The 19,901-nt window shown below is 37.9% G+C and overlaps 1 protein-coding gene across 1 annotated transcript in view; it reads left to right on the top strand.

Annotated features, from left to right (window-relative positions):
- Positions 1 to 1,618: 1,618 nt before the first annotated feature.
- LOC107690636 (plexin-A4-like) overlaps positions 1,619 to 19,901 on the top strand; it is an 82,146-nt gene continuing 63,863 nt past the window's right edge. The window contains exon 1 of the mRNA XM_016489019.1: positions 1,619 to 1,673. Within this exon, the coding sequence (XP_016344505.1) occupies positions 1,672 to 1,673 (2 nt within the window). The 5' untranslated portion in view covers positions 1,619 to 1,671. The remainder of the gene's footprint in view (positions 1,674 to 19,901) is intronic.

Genomic DNA, 19,901 nt, shown 5'->3' with positions numbered 1-19,901 from the left:
AGTCATATGACACAGTTCCAAAATTGTGCATTTTGACTATGAACCCAATAGGGTTTTCATTTTTTCTCCTCCCTATTTTCTTGTGAGCTCTCAGTCTCTGTGAAGGGCCGGGTATGTCATTTTTTTCATGTAATTCATTTCCATTGTGCCAAATGCCTAAATTGTCATTAGTGGCCAATAGTAGTCCAACGGCATTTAGCAGTGGCCAAGAAGAGATTTTCAGAATGATTTGTTCTCCTTGTACACTCTGAGATGTCAGTTTGAGTGGGAGTATTTAATCATATCAGGTGCCTCTGTAAAAAAGCAGTAGATAATCTGTCTGGAATTTTCTGTTGGGTAGTTTGAGAAAGCACTGATTAAATCACTCCATGAATGCTGAAATGGCCTCACATTCTATCTCAAAACGTTTACCACCTGAATAGGCATCATGACATTTTTTATTTAGTTTTTCTGCATTGTTTTGAACTCTGTATCATTTGTGTCATGTGTCCAAATTATTTCACGTAAATGTCACTGAGATATGTGTAAGAATGTTCCAGAAAGAGAAATAGTTTGACAGAACTTCAAGACACAGCAAGAAGTAAACACGCTGATGGATGAGCACTGACAACAGAACAAGAGCGAAATGCTTAAATATGAGCCGTGATTCACTGCGATTCCGGTTGCTCTGCTCTTATATAAATGTTATAGTCAAATCTTCTCAATCTTAAAATGCCGTCTTTCTCTCAAGCCTGACTGAAATGAAAAAAATTGATTTCTTAAAAAATAAAAATGCCACTATGGTGAGGCCAGTAATGATGTCGTCTGTCATTCGTCCTGCCTGACCGCTCTGGACCTATCGCCTGTCATCTAAGCTGTGATTGACAGTAGTCATCCACCAGTGACAAGTAATCAATCAAAGCAAAAGAAAACTGAGGGCTCCAGGCCATATCCATGGAGACAGGAATGGCTCTTACATGTGTATTTCAGTGCAGATCTCTTCTTCGGTTCGGCTCTGTTTGGCCCTGTATGTTTCCCGACAGCTCCACAGTGCCTCTTCTTCTCTCAAGTGTTAATTGGCTGTAAACGGTAAGATGCACTAGCTGGAGTTGATGACCCAGGATGAGCTCTCTCAGCAGATCCTTATCCCGCTGTGTGTGACAAAATGCCACATTTAGCCGATGTGTACATGTGTGTTCTCATGAACCATATGTTCTTTGCCTTTCTGGAAGTATCTTTGCTTTCTGTTTGAGTTAAAGTACAGGCTATTATCAGTTTCACAATGGTTTTTAGAGAGATAAATATAAAAAATATAAAAAAGTAAGTCTTCATTTTAAATCCCAGGAGACAATAGTTTTCTATTACAGATGAATTAAAACTGTGAGCAATGTTGTTCTATCCACACATTTCATTGAACGACCGGAAGGTGTTAATTTTCAATGAGATTTGACAGTATGAGCCTTTACGATGAGGCACAGTTGAGATGAGTTCAACTTGTCCGCCTCCAATGTTGTAGTCAGTGTGAACACACCTTAAGAGAGACTTAAGTCTCACTCCACACATAACTTACTCTCTCTGTTTCTCTGTTTGCAGCTGACCCGTGTCCCAGTGGAGGCCTGCGAGCAGTATTCATCCTGTAAAGAGTGTCTGGGATCTGGAGATCCTCACTGTGGCTGGTGTGTGCTTCACAGCATGTGAGTAAAACCCTCCTGCACTTTGCATGGCTACGCACTGTCCTGTACACCTGTATGTAGACAAACTCCTGAGGATCATATAAAGGAAGTACGGTATGTGTACTAGATGTTTGTTAAAGGGATAGTACACCCAAAAAATGAAAATGTTGTCATTATGTACTCAACCTGATGTCGTTCCAAACATGTATGACTTTCTTTGGACTGTGGAACGTAAGATGTTTTGAAGAATGTTGGTGACCAAACAGTTTCCATTCCAATTGACTTCCATTATTTCCATTATACAGTGGAAGTCAATGGCAGCTGAAACTGGTAACCAATATCTTTCAAAATATCTTTTTGTGTGTGTGTGTGTTCTGCAGATGAAAGAAATGTATACAGATTTGGAATGACATAGGGTAAATTATGACACAATTTTCATTTTTGGGTGGACAATCCATTTAAGAGGCATGTAGCATGATATGTTCTCATTTAGAGTAATTCAAATAAGTCACATTTTTCCTACTAATGGATCTCAGACACGTGCACACACATGGAAACACGTAAACACAAATACTTGTACACGGCCACCTTTCCACCCACTGTGTAGAAAGTGAGGGTGATGGATGCTTCAGGCCCTCAAGGGATGGCCACATTTCCCATTCCACTGTAAATTGAAAATTGGATTCTTGTCCTCTTTTGAGGACCCCAGAGGAGTGTGTGTGTGTGTGTGTGTGTGTCTGTGTCTGTGTCTGTGTGCGGCATTGTGATCTCAAGCTTTCTCACATCTCCACAGCTCCATATTCAATGACATCTAGGTCTTAAAACACTCTACACACACATGTACACATCACCCGTGCCACTAAGGAGCAACAGGGCAAGAGAAGGTCTAGCAGACGTTGGCAGTGTTTCAGACCAAAAGCAGCATTACCCTCTTAAGTGCAGGGGAAAGAGAGGGAGAGTGAGGGGATGTGTAGAGATTCAGGGCCTATGTCTCTCTTTCTCTCTCAGGGCTTTTGAGTGCTCTAGATGCGACGGGCCATGGGCATAGCGTTTGCCACATGGCTGCCCAAGGTCAGGCAGGCTTAAAATCTCACATTTATCTGTCTCTCACCCTCTCGCTCTCTCATTCTCTCTCGCTCTCTCTTGCTTTTGTAAAAGTGAGAGCTACATTAGTGCTGGACAGTGAGACATGTGCTCAAATGGCCTGTGCATGTATCGTTTCCTCCTGAGATGTTTGATAGTTTCGGTCTTGAGCTTTGTTGCTTAACGTAAGCTCTACAGTATTTCCTGATCCAGTCGATGTTCAAAGGATGAACAGAGGTGAATTGAGCCACTTTGTACTTCTTGTAGTAAAAATGAGCATACTGTTATTTATTTTTATTTTATTTAGCCATTTAGCAATTTTAACAAATTATTTGTTTTGATCATTATATTTGAATCATATAATATTTGTTCATTCTTTTTAACCATTTATTTTTCCTTTGTCATTTTATCCATTTAGCTATTTGTTTATTTTGCTAATTAGCAATTTTAGTCATTTATGTTGTCCATTATATTTAATATGTCACATAATTTGTATATTTATTGATTCTATTTATTAGCTATTTAACAATTTTAGCCATTTAGTAATTTATTTAGCAGTATTTATACTAATCATCATATTTAAATCACATCATTTATGTATTTTTATGTATTATTTATTAGCAATTTAAACATTTATTTAGCTATTTATTCATGTAGCCACTTAGCTTGATTGATTGATATATTTATTTATTTATTTATTTTGCCTATATATATATATATATAGGCAAAATAAAATAAGTAAATTATTTGTTAAATTAAATTATAAAAAAAAAATAACACTGTTAAACACATTTGACTTGTGAATTCACATGCGGTGTTCTAAGATCAAAACAGGATTTAAACGTCACAGATCCAGACTGACCAATTGATTCAGGTGTGCAGTGTTGCACCAAAGTAGATTGCTTTTTTATACATTTTGAATTTATTCCTATGTTTTTTTTAATTAATTAATTATTATTATTATTATTTTTTTAAAGATAGTGCAGAGCATGACGTTATTAGTTTTGGATTGGGTCCTGTATTCGCACTGCAGGAATAGGCTGATCAACCTGCCATGATTGTCCATGAAGGAAGGAGGTCATTTGTGACTGAAAACTGTGCAGCTAGAGAGAGCTGCCTCTTTCTCTCCTTCACTCTGTCATTTCTCTCTGTCCTCTGGCAGCAGAAACAGTGTCAAGTGTACATGGGACACAATGCTAATAAAAACAGCAGCAGTTTGTTGTTTAGCCTCAGGTGGTAGAAGGACCAGAACTCACAGGAGGTCTTTATGTTAGTTGGCAACACGAGTACAGCTGCATTTGCAGAGGCCAACACTCGCTTCCATTCAGGCCCTGTGTCGCTTCTTATTTTGGACTCTTTTGTCTCTGCATTTTTCATATCACCATTCTATTTGTCCCTTCTGTGTTTTTCATTACTTTCTCATAGCACTCTCTCATTCTTTCTCTTCTCTCCCATGGCCTCATGCCCAGAGAAAGTGAACAGCACCACTCTCTGATGGAGTCAGGCAATCTGACCTGGCCTCCCTGGGTCCCCGGCTGATTGATTGCCCTGGAGTTTACCTTTCCCATCCTCTCCTCCCCTGCATACTTAACCAGCATCCCTGTAACTCGAGTCCTGCCCAGAGAGGGCTCTCTCATGACAGGCATGACTCCTGCCAGTACTCCCTCTATTTGTCTGCTGTAATCTACCTGTTTTTCATGGGTAATCATGCTTAAAGCAGCATATCTTAACACTGAAATGCCACAAAGAGATTCTCTGCCATACTGCAACTGTATGGATGTCTTTTTAATAAGAGATGAAAGATGCCATAAACAGATCAATAGAGAAGTGCAGAGATCAGATGGACTGCACTTCTCACCCTGATCAATTCAGTTTGAGAGATCTATGTCTGTCTGTCTGTCTGTCGTGGATGCTTTAATTCTTTCGTTTGTTCTTTTGTTCGTTCTATTGTTTGCTCTGTCATTCAGTCATTCTGTCGTTCTGTCATTTAATCATTCTGTCTATCGTTCTATCTTTTTATATCATTCTTACGGTGGCCGAGAAGTGCTAAACAAATCACAATTCTGAATATTTTGTTTTCGAATTTGTCATTGTGTTTTCTGACTTGTTATAATCTTTTCTGAATTGTTGTTGTGCTTTCTGAATTGTTATTTTGTTTTTAGACTTGCATTTGCGTTTGTAATTTGTTATTTTGTTTTCAGAATTGTGATTTGTTTAGCACTTCTCGGCCACCATACATTCTATCATTAATTGAAATAAAGCTCAAATAAAATGCAAATATTAAATGAAAATGTAACAAATTAGAATTGTTGCCTTAACTGACCTAAAATATGTTGAAGTACTAAAATTACTAAAGCTAAAAAAGAAAAAGAAAAAATAATAATAATCACATGCAGTTACTAAAACAATAAATCATTTTTATAAGTACAATTAAAATTAAAATATAAAAATGAAAGGTAATTAGAAATATTAAATACCGTTAGTATATAAAATAGTAAAATAACACTTGTTTGTCTCTAAAGCACTTTTGTGAGATGTTTAATTCTTAAAGTTCATGCAAGAAACTGCATTCAAACAAGTGAAAAAAACTAATTTGCATTTATTTTTCAAGAGGTCAGAAATCACAAAATAGTGTAAAGAGGGGAAAGGTGCAGTTGCCACCTTAATAAACTATTTCTAGCTGCTTCAATTTACTTTTGTTGGTGAAACTCACTTTACAAGGTATATCAGGGAAGGCACAGGAATTGATGATAAATTAACCAAGTAAAAGCTAAAAATAATTCATTTAAATTTTTTAATGAAAACTTTAATTAAAATTGGCTAATTTTGCTCAACTTACTAGACCGTAGCTCTACCTCTGCTAACTCATACGATTACTCTTCCTCTGTGTCAAAATCCCTGCTACCATAGTTACCCATGGATTTTTATAGAGGAAAATGAAGAGGAATATCAGGCTATTTATGGAAAGAAATACAGTCTTAAGTGTGTGTTTTAGGTGTATCAAATGAAGTAAATCAAATCCAACATTAAAAGTGACCAGCACCAAATTTGAGTATGTTGGCTTAGAAACAGGAGATTTTAGGTATGATTCATACCTGTGGCACAACCACTGAGGCACCAGTTTAACACTGGGGTTAGAGGTTTGTTCAGATTCCTCAAGGAAATCATTATCTTTTCCTGTCTCTGTCTTTCTCATGACTTTTCCGACACATCAAATAGTATGAAACAGGCTAATGGCACAAAGCAACAGAGTTTCAGAGGGCTGTTTTGTGTTAAGTGAGGTCAACATGTTGGCCAGCAGAGCATAAATATAGTAATCTAGACTGCTAGAAAGTAGGAGTCTGTGATGAAACGGATCACTCCAGTCCTCAAGAGGAATGCAAAAGTCAACAGAGTTCCACACAATCACCAGAGAGAGAAGGAAAACAACATGCTGAAGGGATGGATGGATGGCTGGGCTTATTTGCTCAACTTGCACTACTATTGATCATGAGGAAAATGGAGCAGATGGGTTAAGGGTCAGGGGGTCCTTTTGAGTGTGTGTGTGTGTGTGTGTGTGTGTGTGTGTGTGTGCGTGTGCGTGCGTGCGTGCGTGCGTGCGTGCATGCGTGTGTAATCCACTTGGGAAGATTGTGTGTCACTAAATTAACAATGCATTAACTCAATCTCAGGATGTTTGGCTCTGACCTTCAGTTTGTTGACTGGATCACCACACAAACCCTCAGACCCTTGGGTTTTTTCCTCTAGGGTCAGGGGGTCCTTTTGAGTGTGTGTGTGTGTGTGTGTGTGTGTGTGTGTGTGTGTGCGTGTGCGTGCGTGCGTGCGTGCGTGCGTGCATGCGTGTGTAATCCACTTGGGAAGATTGTGTGTCACTAAATTAACAATGCATTAACTCAATCTCAGGATGTTTGGCTCTGACCTTCAGTTTGTTGACTGGATCACCACACAAACCCTCAGACCCTTGGGTTTTTTCCTCTTTTGCCTCTGGTCATGGTGAATTGTGTAAACTAATTAAGTCTTGATTCCATAGACGTTTAAATGCAAAAGGGCATTAAAATATGCTTATAACGCTGGATTCAGTTGTGCTGAGGAGGCGAGAAAGAAAGAAATCTGAAGTCTTGAATACAAAATGGCCAGTGCCAAAATGGTCTCAATTCATCTTTCATCTAAATGCGAGTTATAAGACAAACCTGAGATAACAACAATACCTTGAAAATGTATTTTACAGCTATGAGAGTGTCTGATTGGATAGCAAGGGAGAAAAGACAAATATCTGTGAGTTGCTGCTCAGTTTAAGAGCCTTCAGATAACCTTCCCTCTCGCTGTCAACACAGGAGCAAAGCCGCCTGCTCCAGACTTCTGTTTACCCAGAAGATCTCCAGAAGAGTCTGTTAGTCATGGAAAACAGGACCAGAGAGGCAAAAATCAATAACTCTAGGAGAAGGGGAGGGCGCTCCCCAAGTTTAAATGTTCAGATGTGTAATTTATGAAGCGGTTTGTTTACTTGTTAAGGCTTTCATTTTTACCCATCTGAACTCTCTCTGCCCCTTTGACTTGGAAAGGATGTTTTGTTCTTGTTTATGAGAGAAGAGGGTGGGTTTTTTCACAAAATTAGCACATTTTTACACTATTTATTGATTTAAAAAAAATCAAAAGAGAAAGCATGAAAGTGCCATTGTAATCAGCATAGTATTTTGTGAATGAAGAATGTTTGCATTCTGTCAATCTGTGGAGTCTATAGTATTCATTTAATTTTATAATCCCAGATTGAGTGGAAAACGTATTCACCACAGTTTAACAACATTACATCCATCCTTGACAATCGCACTAGTTCCTGAGGGCTGCAATGAATAACTCCCCTGACTGCTTTACAAATGTCGTGGAAACATTGCCAGAATGTTTCGCAGGCAGTCATTTTGCATAGGGTGTAAATGAGCAGTGATTGTGATGCTTTGGAATGGTGTGGAGACGGATAGGCTGTAAATCATAATTAAGACCGGGAAAATAAGGCTGTCAGATTTCAGTCTCTCCTTCTGAAAAGGCTGACAGGCTGAGACTGGAGCAGATTGACAGAGATGCAAATTCACACTCCATTATAATATATTTATGTATCTTTATTAGGATGGGTATGAGATGGATATTATTTTGGGGCATATCAGGAATATCAATATGTCTCTATCCATCAGTATCTTTGACAGCTTGTTACTGAGGCTTTATGAGAGATGAGACCATTGTTTGAAACTGTAATGGCCATGGTGTCCTTCAGGAACAAACTTTAAAGATGGCATCCACAAGTGACTAGGGATTTATTTATTTATTTCATGTATTTTGCTTTCGTTTTTATTTTTCATCTGAAGCTTAAAGTCCTATCAATACTATATTCTGAAAATAATGCTGCTTTGACTCAATTACGGTCAGCATTAATAAATTCTCTCTGACATCTAACCTCATATGCATATAACCTTGTCCTACAGCAAGTTTGGGTCCACTCTGAAATGTTTTACCTTGTCGTCCAGAACTTATGTTTGTGTGGCTGGACTGGGAGAGGTTTTAAAGCAGCTCTCTTTGACATACTGTGTGTGTGTGTGTGTGTGTGTGCATGTTTATGTGGTTTATGAGGACACAAATTTGTATTATAACATGGGTATGACATAGGTATTACAACGAGAAGGTGATTTATGAGGACATTTTCAGTGTCCCCGTAATTCAAAAGGCTTATAAATAATTCAGAATGAATTTTTTTGAAAATTGTGTGTGTGTGTGTGTGTGTGTGTGTGTGTGTGTGTGTGTGTGTGTGTGTGTGTGTGTGTGTTGGATTCTAAGGCTTTGTTTATGCCACTAGAAGATCCTCTCTCCTGCAGGGCCTTCCCCAACATTCTTTTGTAATGTATGATGAGAGAAGCAGCAATCATTGTTATTGTCTGTACAAATGTCCCAGGATGGTGCAGTAAGAACAAAAACAACAACAAAAATAAATAAATAAAATAATTAATACATGTCACACATTATAAAAAACACATTTTTAATATTGGATTTTTTTTAAATGAGTTTTTTTCACAAAATGTAAATATTATACACATTGTTAAATATTTTTCTTAAATTTATAACATTTTTTAACTCAAACAGTAGAGCACGGCGCTAACAATTTCAAGATTACGTGTTCGATTCAGAGTGTCTACACTTTGCAGGCATGTTCATTACCTTAAATGAGATGTAGTCACACAATTTCAAGAAAAACATCCTGGTTTACCAGTATTGGTCCTATGTGTTGTGGGTCAAATTAATCTGGAACATAAGAAAATTTGTCAGTGCTGGGTTTATTTTTATTTATTTTTTTGAACAATGACACAATAAGTAGTTATGGCACTTTTGCATGTGGCATTTCTAAAATGATGTAGACTGCACATGCAAATAAACTGTACTATCAGCAGGGGCAATTTATTCTTAGTGCATTCCACCTGGGCCTGTCAAGTCAGTCCTGAGTTGTTTTGGACCCAAAACATGCACGGCACCCGCTGTGCCCAGCAGAGAGAGGCGTCTCCCCAGGGGAGCAGGACCAGCTCTGTCGCCCCCGGTGCTGAACTTCTGAAGTGCCTGGGAGGAGGAGTTTGCGGCTGGTTGAGAGAAAGGAACATGCTCCAAAAGTGACGGAAGCATCAGGACAGAACTACAGCCACACTCACGACTGTCAGCGAGATCTCTCGGAGTGCAGGCAGTCCTACACGACTCAACCTATCCCTCACTGTCACCATGCTGTCACCAGAGAAAGAGCATGAGAAACAGAGAGAGAATGCAAAGGGGAGAGGGGGTAGAAGACAGCAAGCGGGGTGGCCTGTCCTGGTGTGACAGAGCGTGAACTATACATGGAGACAGACACACACCTGAGAGAGAAAGAGAGAGAGTGCACAGGCATTGATTGAAAAGACAAGAAATAGATGTGGAGGAAGTTAAAGGAATAGTTCAAGCAAAAATGAAAATTCTGTCATTATGTATTCACCGTCATGTCATTCCAAACCACATTACTATCCACCTTCCATGGAAACAAAAATTCTGAAATTCAGATTTCATCTTTTGTGTTTAACAGAAGAAAGTCTTACATTTTGGAGTGAAACCAACATAAGAATTACAGAATTTTAATTTATTTTATTAATTTATTTTTATATTATACCAATGGTAATACACAGTATATACCACTGGAGAGTTATTAAATTATAATAATATTTTTATGTATACTATAAGGTCCAATTTATGTAAATGCATTAACTAACATCAACAAACAATGGAGCATGTTACAGTATGTATTAATCTTTGTTAACGTTTGTTAATAAATCTTTTTAAGACCATCATAAGACCTATCTTTTTACCAAGGCTTTTTTATGACCTACTTTTATTAGCCTGTACTGTATTATACTGTTTCTATGATGCATGTGTGCTTTTAAGTTGTTGTGAAGAGTTGTTTAGATTATTGTTTGTTTGCTTGTAAGGTGACCTTGGGTGTTATGAAAGGCGCCGCCAAATAAAATGTATTATTATTATTATTGTAAAAATATAACTGTTCCTTGTTAGTTCATGTAAGGTCTAATCTGTTAAATATTATCAGATGCAACTTTTGATTTTAATAATGTATTAGTAAAGTTCAAATTAACATTAAGATTATAAAATCTTTAGTTTTTTTATTGTTAGTTCATTAACTAATGTAGTTAACAAATTGAACCTTATTAAGTGTTACCTGTATTGTATAGAAGACTCTGAAAAGTGAATTAGATTTTTTGTTTCAGAATCCATTGATTTAAATGAACGATTTCAAATCAGATCACTAAAGTAAATTAAACTTCTCATATGTAGCAAGTTTTATGCTACATAAATTATATTTGAGGTTTACAATAACCTTTCTGAGCTCCTTTAACAACAAAAACCTACTTGTCACAGTGTGATATAGCAACTAAAAAAGTGCTGTTAGAATGTGCTTCTAAATTTATCTTGTAAAAAATTTGCTTTTCATGATTTTCCAAGTCTTTGAATGGTCTATAAAGCTGTGGGAATAAACACCGCTGTGAATTATGGAAAGAACATTGCGTTCACCACAGCAGGTATACGGTTTTGAACCAGCACAGGTAGGATATGGAAAGAGACACAGTCCTGTGTTCATCGTAGCCTAATTTTACACAGGTTTCAAATGTCATGCGTGTTTCTCTTTTCCAAACAGCTCCAGAAATGTGATATGCCAGTTCACAGACTCTTTGTAATTGCCATTCACCTTGCATTGGCACAGAAGCAAAATGTTTTCATAAATGTTCGACCAGATCAGATTGTTCTCTCTAATTTGAGCGGCACATTGATTTTTCCTCTGGGCACGCGGGACCTGTTGGATCATTCTCTCAGGTGGATGAAGACCCATTTGTTTGCCCTTTGTGACAGGGGACAGATGCTCTAACTATATCACACACACTCTCAAGTTCCTCTCCTTTCTTAGGTGGAGTCTTATTGAGTGTGACCTCTTTAAAATGCTTTGTATAACTTTGAAGACAAAGAGTCTAAATGTCCTCACATCCACTCTGCCTTTGTCTTTCGGTCATTCTTAGTGGTCTTCCGTGTTCTGTATTTCTTTCTGCTGAAAACACATTTGACCCCTGCAGCTGAAAGGAAAAAGATCTGTCTGTTTGATCTAAACAGCAAGAGATTAAAAAAAAAAGAGTTGTAAACGTTCCTCTGAGCTGTATTCTGACAGCCGGAAGGCAGTCACTGGAGACAGATTGGGTGTTAATATGTGCAATGTTTGATCAGATCTGTAGGGGACGTGGTGTTGGAGGAGACAGTTAATCTGTTTAATATTAGAAGGGTAAGATGGGTCCCCTGGCCCAGGAGGAACAGGGACAGCAGGGAGATGAGATGAAGGAGCCAGTCTGAGGTGTTTTTGACAGCTCCTGAAATTGCATGCGAGTTTGGAGGCGAGCGCTGCTGCGTCACGGAAAACTTGGCACTTTTATGGCATTGAGATGAATTGTGGGTATTTGTGTGGGTGTGTGCAACTTTGATAGGTAATGTGTCTCTCCAGCTGCGCCGTAGTCTGGAGTCGGATGGATTCACATAGTCACATGAAAGTGTTTAGAAATGCAGCTCAGATTCTGAGGTCATGCTGCTATTAGGCAGTGTTGAAGTAAATATGGTTGGGCAAAAGTACAAGAATCCATGGCAGTCTTTGTAGACTATATTTCCAAACAACCATTAAAGGGATAGTCTACCCAAAAATTAAAATTCTTAAAACATTTTCAGGTTTTCTATTGATTTTCCATGATATTTTTTGACCACACAGTGGAAGTCAGTTGTAACCGAAACTGTTTGGTCACCAACATTCTTCAAAATATCATCTTTTGTGTTCCACAAAAGCAAGTAAACCATAAGGAAATTATCAAAGTTTGATAAAATGTAAATTTTCCAGTAAAAGATTATATATTTTTACATGATTTGTTACTTTTAATTACCTCTATAGCAGAGGTCCGGACAATTATATACCTAAAAACATGAAGTGATGGTTTTGGCAAGACCAGGGTATCTGCAGGATATTTATGCTCAAATTTAAGACTTTAAGACCTTTTTTAAGACCTGCACAAATAAAATTAAAATGACTGTAAAAAGCATGATTTACAGTTCAGACACAGATTTTCACAAAAACAAAGTTTAATAAAATGATAAACTTCACATTTCAGCCTTTAAGAAAATGGAGTCAAGAGTACTAATTATTAATTGAAACAATTATTATCAATCAATGATTATATTAATTATAGTCTTATTAATTTTATATTAATTGTAATTATAGTCTTCTTAATTGTTTAGATATTTGTAATGCATTAGCTTGCTGTCGATCCACCAGTTCACATTTACAACTCTGTGTGCTTGCGGCATAAAAATATGAGGTGATTTTCACATTGGTCTACACAAAAACATCCAAAGGGCTTATTGAAAATGCAAAGTCATTCTCTGCCAGCAGGTGGTGCTTTCAGAATGGCAGATATATAGCGGTTTCCCTGGTAACGGCATACACAAAGCAGTGCAGCACCTGACTTTGAAACGTTTATTCAATGAAATCATAGCCTTTTGAAGCCATTTAATCCTCACATTAAGCCGTATCGCAATTCTTGTCTTTCCGTCCACAAATTTAAGACCTCCTGAAATCATAAGACTTTCTTGTACCATTTAAGACCTTTTATGGCCTTAAATTTGATACAAATAAATTTAAGACTTTTTAAGGACCCGTCAACTTTCCATTGTTTTTCACTCACTGAAAGTTTCATCTGTCTGCGTGCCGCTCTCTGCTCTCTTCACTGCATGCACAACCGCACATGTGAACGTAGCAACAGTTACCTGTAGTAGCAGTCCTTGGCACCGTAGGACCCAAACGGCTCTACTGAGCTGACCTTGATGTGCCTAATATGAATTTGATTTTATTAAAAAATAGCGCTTGGCATTTATTTATTTCATTATGTCAAAAGTCTAGTTGGCGCCCCCTGTTTTAAACCGAGCTGTTACGTAATGCAAATTATGTCATTTTTGCACTGCTGTCACTTATTCATTTGTCATGAATAATCTTATCTTTTGGTTTGTCCATACATTTCCAAATAGAAAATGATATAAAGTACCTTTTATTAAAAATATTTAATTTACTGCATTAACTAAATTAGCATTATATATATATATATATATATATATATATATACTTGTCTATATGTAATATAAACTTGTTTATGATTATATACCGCCCATGCTGTATGAATACTGGATTATATTTCTTTGTACATGGTGTTAAGTGAGTGCTGCAGCCTGGATGTTTTTTGTGCAAGCGTGTGTTTGTGTCTCATGCCTCAGTGTGTTGGGGTTGTTCCCGGGGTGTTCCACACTAATTTTCCACTCAGCTGAGGTTTGTTGCCCAGTGGGGGGCAGTGGCCCCGAGGTCTCTGCTGGGAATTATCGGGTCAGAGCCACTGGACTGTGTAATGACTCTCCACGAGTCTCTTCCTCTGTCTCTCTTTTCCCCTCCTTCCTTCTCTTTGCTTCATGTCTCCCTCTTTCTTTGCATCCCTCTTCTTTGCTCACTCCATAATGATGGTGACCGACTGGCTCTTCTCTCACAGGGGGCTCTGAGGGTCTGGCTCACAGCGCTGCCTCTAAATTTAAACCTGCCATTTGTCAGTGTGGCTGCACCTTCTTTTGTCAATGCTCTCCTTCGCTCCCTTTCTCTCTGGGTATCACTGCAATTTAAAAGCGTCTAATTTTCTATATGTGCAACTTGGACGGGGTTTGTCTGTCTGGCCACTGGGCAATAGTTCAGCTTAATTTCTCCTCCTTGCTCCTCATCCGTTTTGATGCTCTTATCTAGTGGTCGACCGATATTGGTTTTTTTGACAGCCGATGCCAATATCTTGGAAAGCAGGGTGGCCGATATAAAGCTGATAGCATTTTATTTATTTTATTTAATATTTAAGAAATTTAAAATCATTTGAATATGGATAAAAAAAATAAATGTGTAAAATAAACATGCTTATACTTTAAATGACAAAGTATTTTTTATACAGCACAAGTCAAGTCGTCACCTTTATTTATATAGCGCTTTTAACGATACAGATTGTGTCAAAGCAACTGTCTGGTAATAGATATATTATAACATACACACATAGTGTTCAGATTGGGATCTGTAATATTTTTCTAATGTTTTAAGTCAAGTCACCTTTATTTATATAGCGCTTTTAACGATACAGATTGTGTCAAAGCAACTGTACAGCATTAATTAGGACACAGTGAAAATGACATGAATATGACATTGGGCAAAAGCATGAAGCGCAGCATAATTTGAAATCACGGGTTTAAAAATTGTCGATTGTGCATCTCAATGAAGCTGAAGTCTCCTCCTGTCCGTATTCAATTCACACTAACCGACCGTCATGCACAAGAGCACACGATCGTGCAGGATACAAATGCACACTTCATAAGATCTCACAGCTGGATTCGACTAAGTTTGCAAGGTTTTTAAAATTAGATGTTCATTAGTCATTCAAAGATTTGTTTAAATTATATAAATGCGTATTTGCTGAATGCTGACGGCAAACGAGAAAGTATTATATTGTTTGCCTTTCTATTACTAACAATATAAAAGCAATCGTTATAATACTTTTTTGTATACATTTTAATTCCTTTGTTTAACAGTTCTATCTGACTATTAGACAGACTTCTGTCCGTGGACAGAACTGTTAACGACAACAGTGAACAAGAGGGAGAATGTGAGCACTGTGTGTTTAGGTGCTGCCGCTCTCAGCGCCGTCAAAAAAAAAGTCCCGCCACGGATGCATAGGCCAAACAGAAAAACTTATCGGCCGATGCCGATATTTGAAAAATGCCAAATATCAGCCGATATATCGGCCTTGGCGATATATCGATCGACCACTACTCTTATCCATTGGGAAACCATCCCAAAGGCAGGCTTGATAACCATTGGGATGAATGTGTATTTAAGTGCATATTCAAATATGCATTGACTCATCCTTAAGAAATATTAATGTTACTGTACAATATGTAGAGAGTGAACTAGCTAAAGTTCAAAAGTCTGTCTGCTAGCAGCTGAACTCAGTAGTAATACAGTACTGTGGCTTTGCTTTTTATTTTACGCATAATGGAATTTCAATGAGATGTTTGGAGTAGAATTGGCTTAGGAACGGCAGGTGTTTCACTGTAAAAGGTTTTTCCTCTGCTATCAAAACTATGACTACTGTGGTAGCATTTTAAAACACTTCCAATTCGAAGGTTATTGTAAAATGTAGGATCTTAATTATGCTGCTTCCTTAGATATCTACAGTAATTTTGGCCAAATTCTAAAGCAGCAATCACAGAATGCACTGCAACAAGCTTAGTGAAAGAAAAACCGAGGCGTTTGGCAAGATGAGAGAAATGGCAATTATAACTCAGCTTCTATTTAATACTAAAAAGTTGGGATGCACCATTAATAGCATTAGAGCTGCTCCATTGCAGCGGCTTAGTACTGTAATCACGAACTTTGCTGTAATAATGCAGGGAACCACTCGTTATACTTCTCCTAACTGTGATGTTTTCAGAAATAGAAGTCGCGTTTTTTCATCTGAAACGTGCTGCGATTTATATTCCAAAGCCACTCATTTAATGCAGAAACACTCAAGCAAGCAAAACACGCACAATGCTTGCACGTATTTGTATTAGCACTGGTGCAGAATAGTACAGCGTAGCGCATTTCACACAGGCTGCTAGATTCACTTTCGCCAGAAAGTCGTGTATGCCTAAGGTTGAAAATAAATTATGTTTATAGTGAATGCCCCTATAAATGGTCTTATTTTTACGATTTAGTTTTAATCCAAATGATGCGTACGTGTGCTAAGTGAGTGAACATCAAAGATCACACAACAGAAGTGCGCGCGCTCTCTCTCTCTCTCGCTCTCTCCCTACCGTTAAGTAACTTGTGCATTGTTTTACTTACTTGTTTTTGACATATCCGACCGAAATACAAACTTTCCAGTGATGTCTGTGAGAAAGGTATATTCACTCGACAAGCTCGCGCATCTGCGCCGCCGCGCGCTCAATCCTCTCAGCATGCTTTGTTTATCAGCTCGCTCGCATCAGCTATACAGGCGTTAATACTGAAAGTTTTACGTTATATTCGTTGCATACATATACTTCGTAGTAGACATCCTTAACTCCATTCTGCTGTCTGTTGTTCTGTTGTCGGTGTTTCTTTGTCTGAATATGGCACTTATCACATGCTGTGTGGTATCGGCGTTTGGTATCGGGGCATTTTAACGAGTACGAGTACGAGTATGAGTACAGGAGCTCAGTATCGGGCCCGATACCGATACCAGTATCGGTATCGGTGCATCCCTACTAAAAAGCATGTATCTTATGCTTATTTCGAGTATTGTGTTGTTAGCTTAGCCACGTGCCAATGACAAACCATGTTGAAATCAACTGAGATGACATACATTTCTTTTTCTTCCTTTCTTGCTTCTCTTCCTCTTGCTCTCTCTTTCATGAAGTAATTTAGTCCAATTTAGTTGAGTTTTTTTTTTATTTAATGTAAAGACATGAATGAAAGAAAAAGGTCAAAATTGTTGCTGAAATGATTTTTCTGTTCATTTTTCACATTGAAAATGAAATATGTTGCATCATGGGATACAGTATTCCATGCAGTGTGCTCTATTTTTGAGATTTTTTTTATTAGGTCTTCTGGATTATCTCATTCATTGCATTTGCATTTGCATATACATACTCTGTACTTCATAAAACATAAAATTACTGTGTTAGTTTGCTTTTCTAATCATAGACCGTCTCTTTCTTAAGAAACCTGCTTCTGTAGCTAGTTCTTCTCCAGTTTTTGTCCCATTTGAGCTGTCTTTGCTTCACGCTACTGGTCAGACCTTGGGAGTTCACACACTTTAAACTCCACTACGCCACTGTCATCAGTCACGCATGAGAAATGTACTTCCTCATGTTTATTATAAATTAGTCTTGGCAAAGCAAGGTTGGTGCTATTTTCCAGTATGAGCCCGAACTCATTCTCACGGTAAATTAACAGTTTTAGTTGCACAGCAAGTGAAACTTTGTTGAATAAAACTCCTTGAGGGATTTATTATTTTAACAGAACTTATTCATTTAGCTGCTTCTGGCTGACTCTGTTAGCTGCTTTCTTCTGAAGACATCTGCAGTCTGTCTCTCTCTCTCTATCTGTGGGTTTGATGTGAAGGGTGGCATTGCAAACTCACTACAAATCTTTCCCCCGATCAAAACACAAAGCTGGCAAGTAAAATGAATTTGAATGCACTAATTACATGTTTTTATTCATTTATTGATGTGTGTAGTTATTTATTTGTTTATTTTCTCCTCTGCTAGCATGGGTGATGCAATAGTATTTAGGTCAGTGTGGCAGAGAGCAGAGTGAACGCAGGGTCATGAGGGGAACGGGAAGAGAGAGGGCAGGCGAGATGCCAGGAGGCCGTCCTTAGTGTTTTGCGTGTGCCCACTCCTGCACTCTCGTTTGCCTGATCGCTTTCATGCGATTTCATTTCCTGTTCATTATTCATCAAAGTACCGCATTTCGCCATGTTCGAGCAGTATTTACATAACGAGGGAAACAAATTACTCCTTAGTCTTCTAATAGAAGAGTTTACTTCACTAATGATAAGGTATTAAAACCTCCCGCGTGTTGACAGGTGCACGCTGGATGACTTATTCAATTCAATTCAAGTTTATTTGTATAGCGCTTTTCACGATACAAATCACTGCAAAGCAACTTTACAGCAAATTAAGTTTCTACAATATTTAGTAGTAGCTTATCAGTGGTGACTGTCAGTTAATGTACAAATGGCAGAAATGTATGGAAAAATCAATTAAAGATGTAATCAAACAGACGATGAACACTATTAGCAGCAATTAATATATGATGCAATCAAACTTATAGCAAAATTTGTTAGTTCTGTATGTTGTTTCATGGTTGGCATCATCTGAAGTCCTCTGAGGGGTTGGCATCATCTCTTCTCAGGTGTTCTGGATCCAGACCGAAGCTTGTGTAAATCCTAGTTACCACGGGATGTCAATGTCAAGCTGTTCCAACCAAGCAAAATTGATTTGTTTAATAATTTGAATAATAATGTGCATTTGATCAGATATAACTGCAGTACAAGATTATGCGATGCATTATTTGAATGCTTGGCCAAAGAGATGTGTCTTTAATCTAGATTTAAACAAAGAGAGTGTGTCTGAACCCAAATGTGTTAATTTTGACAGGCATTTTTTATTTAGTCTTAGTCTTTATCTTGAGACAAAAATGCTTAATAGTCTTAGTCACATTTTAGTCATTTGAGTCTTTCATAGTTTTAGTCAACGAAAAAGTCATTGCATTTTTGTCACCTTTTAGTCATTACTTTTAGTCAAACTGCAGTTACCAACATTTATTTTGGTAGCTATTTTATATGTAGTCTTCAAACAAAAATAGTCATTAATTCTTCTCTCTTTAGACCAAATCAATTAAGCTTATGAGAAATTTGAATCAAGGATTGAATTTGTGATGACAAATATGACATAAATGATGACAATTTAAATTTCTGGGTGAACTATCCCTTTAACAGTAGTAAAAAGGGAGCAACTTATTATTATAGTTGTTCATATATAACAGGGGTGGTGAACTCCAGTCCTGGAGAGCCGCAGCCCTGCAGAGTTCAGCTCCAACCCTAATTAAAACTCACCTGCCTGTAGCTTCCTAGTAACCGTTCAGACCTTGATTAGCTTGTTCAGGTTTGTTTGATTAGAGTTGAAGCAAAACTCTGAAGGGCTGCGGCTCTCCAGGACCGACGTTCGCCACCCCTGATATATAATATATATAATATATATCATTTAGAATTTTTGAAAAAGAAGCAGAATAAGACAATAAGACAAATACGAAAGAGATATTAAGATGGAAGGCATGCATGTAATACTGACACACGTTCAGTTTTCACCCACCTGTTTCACTTAATCCATAACCGACTGTATTTACCCGAGATACTCTACACGATAGACATTTGGACTGCTGTGTGTGTATTTGAGCACTGAGATCTGATCGTGCGCTGTATATGAGAACTGAATAAGTGGAGCGTGCATGAGAGAGAGCACTTCTATGAGCGCGATTCCGCCAATCCCGCCTTCACTAACTTTAAGTTAATCAACAACGAATTGTTACTCCCGGGAAAAACGGGACGTCTGGTCACCTTATCCCTACCCCTTCGGGTGCTGAGGTCATTGTTTCAGATCGCTAGTTCGCGTTTTGGTAGTCTATCCATCCACTGCGGCTGCCATACTGAGACTAGATATGCAAACGCCCCTTATCCGATTGCAATCCAATGACAGGGATTTTGAAGGACAAGACAGTAGCCTATAGGATGTATTTTGAATGTCCGGTAGTCCTCAAATAACATTATAGTCCCGTCTCGTCTTGTTAACGAAGACGCGGCATAAATTTCGTCATAGTTTTTATGGTTTTTAGGAAGTAACAGTACATCCGTCTAGTTGCAAATTGTAATCCAAGAGATTCAGTGTACTGTTTTCTGGTCCAATAAGTAATATCTCTGTCTTATCCGAATTTAATAGGAGAAAATTATTGGTCATCCAATCTTTTACATT

This window comes from Sinocyclocheilus anshuiensis, unplaced genomic scaffold, assembly GCF_001515605.1.
Source record: "Sinocyclocheilus anshuiensis isolate Anshui unplaced genomic scaffold, SAMN03320099.WGS_v1.1 scaffold641, whole genome shotgun sequence".
In the NCBI taxonomy this organism is placed as follows: Eukaryota; Metazoa; Chordata; class Actinopteri; order Cypriniformes; family Cyprinidae; genus Sinocyclocheilus; species Sinocyclocheilus anshuiensis.
The sequence above is the reverse complement of the archived record's forward strand: the minus strand, read 5'-3'. Positions and strand labels throughout refer to the sequence as shown.